Source organism: Labrus mixtus, chromosome 20 (genome assembly GCF_963584025.1).
Source record: "Labrus mixtus chromosome 20, fLabMix1.1, whole genome shotgun sequence".
In the NCBI taxonomy this organism is placed as follows: domain Eukaryota; kingdom Metazoa; phylum Chordata; class Actinopteri; order Labriformes; family Labridae; genus Labrus; species Labrus mixtus.
This window is the reverse complement of record NC_083631.1, coordinates 14295836-14302615: the sequence shown is the minus strand read 5'-3', so window position 1 is coordinate 14302615 and position 6780 is coordinate 14295836. Positions and strand designations below refer to the sequence as shown.

At 41.4% G+C, this 6780-nt stretch overlaps 1 protein-coding gene across 1 annotated transcript in view; it reads right to left on the bottom strand.

Annotated features, from left to right (window-relative positions):
* plcl5 (phospholipase C like 5) overlaps positions 1–6454 on the bottom strand; it is a 61134-nt gene extending 54680 nt beyond the window's left edge. The window contains exon 1 of the mRNA XM_061027044.1: positions 5824–6454. Coding sequence (XP_060883027.1) covers positions 5824–6126 — 303 coding nt within the window. The 5' untranslated portion in view covers positions 6127–6454. The remainder of the gene's footprint in view (positions 1–5823) is intronic.
* Between the last annotated feature and the right edge of the window lie 326 nt (positions 6455–6780).

Below are 6780 nucleotides of genomic sequence, written 5' to 3'. Positions count from 1 at the left end.
TCACTGGTTAGTCTGACACTATTGAACCTTATTGCCGTCAATGTTCAACAGTTCCAAATCCAAACTTAAACAACAGAAACAATCAATTGTTGGGCTTTAAAACAGATTTCAAATTTCACTGAAAAAGCAATGTAAATAAATGACGATGCACCTTTTTCTATTTCAGTGAACTGTTTTGATGATTGCAAACCGTTTCATCATCCTTAGTCACACAGACCTCTTCTGAGTGTACAGTTACATCGGCTTCCCGTCTCACATTAACCGCAAGACAAAATGTGATCGAGAGGAAGAGCCGTATGTTCTACAGGCACTGCAAATCTGTCGGCGAAAAGCCAGGTGGATCTGCTCACACAGACATATTGTTCCGTTCATCCTTCAGACCCCCATGTTTTTGCAGCCCAGATTAACCTTAGACAACATCCAGCCTGACTAATCTGAATGTGACTCATCCTGAATGGTGTCCTTGAAATGAAAACAGCTATACAAGAAGAGCAAAGACCATTCAGTTCATTAATATACTTATCCAAGCTGCATGGACTATTTGGATTTGGTCATGAGGACAATAAACGCATCCAAATCCACACATTAGCAAGTGAATTCACAGACAAATTACTGTTATTAAACAAAACCCTAGATCTACGTTTCAACACATTAAAACAATCTCAACTATTTGACCTCTTTCTGGATTCCTTGCCTTTACTCTGCTCTAACTAAATAGTGAAATGAATAGTCAAATTAAAACAAGAATGTTATAACATGCCAACATGAAATGAAGACTACTTCAGAATAATCAAAACTCTATTTTAACTTCCTCTACCAACATGTTTACCAAATTACAAATTCATTTGGGGCTCTGGAGCTCAGCATCTCTGTGGGTAAGTGACCTTCAAAAACATGATGCTTTCACACCCTGCTTCACTGTAAGCTGTGGATTCAAAGACAAAGAGGCTTTTTTTGAGATGTTTGTGTTTTCTGATTGCTGCTTTGAGAGAATCCGCCAAAAGAGCAAGCGATGATTCAGCAGCTCCAGCCGTCTGTAATCACCACTTCAAATCTTCATGCGGCCTTCTTTTCAACGCAGCACAGATCTCAGTCTTCCAAAAATATCCAAGTGTTCAGAATGGGGTGGCTGCTGTTAGAGCCATGGGTATGACTTTTTACATTTAAAACCCTTGAAAAAATGCATTTTGCCCTAACGTCCAGGAATGATCCATTACTTGAAATGAATTCACTTTAAGCCTGTGATATGAGCAGTGAGGCAGGAATCTGCTGGTCATCCAATTCTCATCATCACCCTCATCATTATTATCATCATCTCAGATAATCCCACTAAATGTAATCAGTGTTTTAAGTTCAGGCTGTGGTGCGCTGTGTCTTTAAAAAGGACCAGACAAACTCACATTGGCAAAACAACAGGGAGCAGCAGAGGCAGGGTTTGGACAGAAAATATGGCTTTATTGGAAGTTGCCAACAACATACCGGCATGCAGTGAACCATTTCATGTTGTAAAAGCACATCTGATTAGGGTGTACAAAGTTGCAGAATGGTCAAAAGATTATCTCAGCATCATATCCTCCTCCTACCTTTTAAAGTCCCCCCCCCCCCCCCCCCTACACAAACGTTTTGATGCCACAACAGAGGTCAAGCAGGACCTCGAAATTAGATGGACACTGGATTAGAGGACAGTAAAAAAAAAAGTGAAAAATGTCAAGTTAAAAAAATTGGCTTTAAGGTGATGCTGAAAAATGTTAAAGATAACACATACTAATTTTAAAACGCTTCGTAGCTGTCAGTGGTGCCAGTGGGGGACCAGCCCAGTCAAAAACTGTTGGAGCCAATCAGGGGGCAGATATTTAAGAGACTCTGACACTCTGTCAGATCCCCTACAGCCATATGTTTGTATCCACTGGTTGGACAGGTTTTAAGTAAACGTTAAATGTCACAAACACAAACAAATTACTTGTGTGTCTCTCAGCAGGAGGCTTTCTGAAAATAGAATATACTGTACAGCAACAGTATGCAATTCTCTTTCCACACTCGTTGACCTTTGAAGCACAAACTGAAAATTATCAAATAAATGAATAGCCATTAAGGTTATCGAAATAATATTTACTCCAAGTTTTTTATAATAATTAAATGTTGTTCACTGTCATTGTGGAAAAAAAACCCTTTTAGAAAAGAGTATTTAGATTCAATGACATTCATAACCTTGGGACCTTAACTGATATCATCTCATTGGAACCCTGTATGATGAGCTTTAATGCACCATAAAAAGGACTACCCACCAATACAACCTTGGGCAGTAGTAAAAGCTACTGATGTCAGCATGATCAGTTTACAATACTGGGACTCTGTTGAGTCAGAGACATGATGCGTGGCAGCTGTAATAAGGGCCGGAGGTGGTCCAACACAGGAACGCTCATGGTTAGTGAGTGGAGAAGGAGGATTTGAGAAAAGAATGTGCATTTCAGTTCCTGAGTTTATTTGAGATCACTTTTGTGTGTTTTTAAACAAGAAAATGTCTGTACTTTGCAAAACAAAGGAACACATTTTTCCAATCTCACATATAAATATTACTGACCTAAAAAAATAAAGAATAAAGAATCCTATTGAGGCAGCTTAGGTATCTGATGTTTGGAGGTACTTCTTGCTCAGCGCACTTAACAAAGTTCTACCACTACTTGCGATTTCTGCAAAGTTTTTTTTTTGACAGTGATAGGACAATCATTTAATGGGGAAGTGCATGCTGCCTTATATGAAATAAAGTATAGCATCACCTCCTCCACTAAGCTATCTCCTTCTCTGGTATTCGGAATAGCATTCGCTCTCAGTTATCAGGATTGCCCCCACCATAGGCCGATCATATATGAAACATCTCAGTACACTCTTGAGCAGATAATTGGCAGCTGGGTCATACTGGCTCGAATCTATTACATGAGGTCATGAGAGGATGAGTTTATATCCTGCCACTCAAAGAGGCAGAGTGCCAAGGTGGACAGGGACCGGATACTGAAGACCGACTGATCTCCTTGTGATCGTCATTGATCTTTCTTCCCAGTGGACATGTACTGTGTTTTATCGCTCATGTCTTTTCTTCTCTCTTGAATACTTGAAAACCAATCAATGAACTGTTTTCTGTTCACACAAATCTCTGAAAATAACATTTGTTTGTTATCTTCTGCCAATGTGAAGGATACTGAGAGCAGATAAGAAAGGGTAAGAACAGCTAAAGATGAAATGAAATGCATGCCTGGCAAATGTTTCTGAGATTTTGTTAAGATGTAAAACTCTCATCTTGAAATTCTTGGACAAATCTTGTTCGCCCCATTCCCCCCCCCCCCCCCCAGCCAGGCTGGAGCCAGCCTTGCAGCTGTCCACAGTCCAGCATTACATAACAAGGCTGCATCACAAACCCCCCTCCAGACACTCTGCAGACACTCCAGCATGACACTGTCAACCTGCTAAGGAAATGACAAGAGGACAGCGTTGAATGCCTGCTTAAGGGACGGACTCACCAACAATTCTGTTCTAACATTTCCTTGTTGAGGGTCAAGTTAATGAAGTAACACAGAGCTGTAATTGCTCATTTGCTTCCCTATTCACATGGAACCGCAACCTCTTCACCTTTAAAACCTCATATCCAACACACACGCAGAGACACACACACACAAAAACAGCGGCTGAAGTGTGGCTGGGTGTGCTCAAGCTATACATGGCCCAAGTCTGCAGAAGGAATGACCCAGTTTCCGACCATGCTCACTCTCAGACAGTGTGTACCATTACATGAGTACAGATCAAGTATCAAATGGCACAAGATGTATTAAAGCGTCATATAGCTTCATATACTTCAATGCAGAAACGTAGGAGGCCGTCATGTGATCAATGTAAAAACAGAGCAACTGCATTGACAATTCTAACAGGATATTGTTGAAGGACTTCTGTCTTCTTGGAACTAAGAAAAGACTACATGCTTGGAAAAAAAAAACTGTAATCCATGACGGTTCATGCAAAAAGCAATCCTCATGCTGTGCACATTCCCACTGTGCCAGTTTTGACAGCCGATCAGTCTAAAGTTTGGTCTTTCACCTGTGCGTTCTTGTTCGTTAACCTGGGTCATGTATGTGTACAGCCATGTGCAAACATGTTCATAGCAGAAGGGGAGTCTAAGAAAGACATGTCAGTGCACTGTTGGGATCATAAAATGCAAAGGGTCACACTCAAGCTGTTTTTCTTTTTCTGATTTTGTATTTTGACTGTGACTTTCTCCCAGACCAACAACAATAATTTACAAATATTTGAAGCAATATAAAGATTACTGTAATTCATCACTTTCTAGCATCATGTGAGCACATTCAGACAATGAGCCTTTGAAGATTTGTTATCAATCACATTTTAACAGCACAATCCCCTCCAGCTTTCTTGCCATGTATTGCATTTGAGCCTCACAATGGTTGGCTGGTTGTTGTGGAGAGGGAGGAAGGATTTAGTGCTTTGGAGCCATCTTATATTTCAAAGTTGTTGGTTTTTTTTTATTGGGAACAAATGTTTTTGTAGTGAAAACCAAGGAAAAGCCTTTACTTGGGTTCCATTTAGTCAACAACATTCAAGACATGGAGGTTATTTTTGTTTGCCCACATCTGCAGGAAATCCAATACTGGGGGTAAGTGTTTTGAGTCGGTTGCTAAGCAAACTGGGTCTGATATGACAGAATGTAACTCTCCAGTGTGTCACACCTACGCAACACTTATACCTTCACCAAAGATTCCTTGAAGTCTGTCATTTTAAGACATTGCACTCTGTGTTGAAAATCAATGTGTGCGCACTAAAGCTTAAAAAGAGAAACACAACAGAAATCAGATGTGAAATATTGTCTATATCGTGTAGTGTGCGTAACAACAGTTCATTAATCCTTCAGTAATAAAGGCCAGGCCCGCATTAAAACATATTTAACTTTCACTAACACTTACTGGCAGGGCCTAGCAAAGAGATGTCTTGCCCCTGATCCCCAAATCAGGTTTATATCAAGGAAAGGTTTGAAAAAAAAAAAAAAACTACCAAGAACTGCTTTCACTCCTGCAGTGTCAATTGAAAATCTTTGAAGCCCTGCAGCTCCATTTGTAACTTTAAAGATAAGATTACTAAAAAATATATTGCTTCATAAGATATGTTATTTCAGGTGAAATACATTACAACTGTACTCTCCAGTTGTGTTACTGTACCAGAACAAATGTGCTGTACTGTGGCAACTGCAGGGTCACTGCAGCAACAAAAAACGTATTAGGACTTTGCTTCTGTTTGAAATGACATCTAAGACGAAGCTTGCATGATGATGCATGAAGTGCTCAGGACTTCAGTTAATAAAATGTTTTTTTTTCATAAAGATTTCAAGAACAAGACAAAGACTCAGACACTTTCATGTCGGTGAGTTTGACACAGGAGGAAGGTTAATCAACATTAAAAAAATGACTTTCAATGAGAAGTTCTGTTGAGTGCAAATGCAGATTTAATATTTATATTACAAATTATATTACAATATTTATTATTGCTTTGTGTAACCCATTGTTATAAATTTAGGAAATAAATATTCTTATAAGTTATTATTTCACTGGGTAACATTTGTAAGAAGGGAAGAGAAGAAGGGAATTTATTCAGTTGTCCCACTTTATAATGTCCCTAGAAGTTTCTGCACAGTCTCTGGCTTTAACCCAAAATTGTCTGTATTGCCTTTTATGAACGCGTTTAGTGGCACAGCCACTTAGGAAACTCTCTTGTGTCACCTTGAGAATCCTATCAAAGGATAATTAAACGTTTCAACCAACCAACCTTCATGATGCCGCAAGGTGGGTTTCCAGATCCCTGAATTCTCTCGGCGGAATTATCACGGCTGCCACTCCCGATCCTTGGACTGCCGTGCTCCATGTATCGTCCATTGGTGTAAACTCCCTCGGCCCCGTAGCCCTGGGCAGCCGCTGACACCTCCAAGTACGCCCGGGTGCCGGTTGGTGTCAACGCGGCTGCATCGCTGGTGATTCCGGGCATGTTGGTCGCGCCCTGAGCCGGCTGGGCACCGATGGCAGGATCCAGAAAATGTCCCGACACAGCATCTGAAGCGTGTACCCCTGCCATGATCCGCCGGTGTTACAGCAAAGCCCTCCCCTCCACAATGTAAAAACAGCCCATTCTTTCACAGCACGGTGGACTTGTTGACGTCCAGTGTGGCTCGTCCTCCTCTTACTGGTCCATCACATGAAGATATGTCTGAATCCGGACTAGTCCTGCTGAAACAAACGAGCAGACGCTGTACCCCCGCACGCAGCTTTCTAGGGGTATGTGCTCAACAACAACAACAAAAAACACACTGCAAATACTGAGTTGAGTCGAGGGTTCGCTGCTGCCCTGTTTGCCTACACTTTCCTCTCCCTGTCCTCACAATCTGTTTCACTTCTGTGGACTCTCCGCTGTCTGCGCCGCGCCGCGTCCTCTACACTGCTGCTGCTGCTGCTGCACAAACAGGAGAGCTTCCCCTCTGCATGCATCCGCGGGACAAATTCAAGACTGCGAAAGCGCAATCGCAATAAGCCACGAAACACGTGCACACATGCGCGTGCGTGTAAAATTGAATCAAGCAGCTCTCGCGCGCAATCACAGCTTGATTTTTGTGTGTGTGTGTGTGTGTGTGTGCGCGCGCGTTCTACATCCGGAATAGGCTGCAAAAATCATACTAGCTATTTTAAAGCCAAACTTAAAACAAGAGATTAGAAATCAACATTAAACCTGATG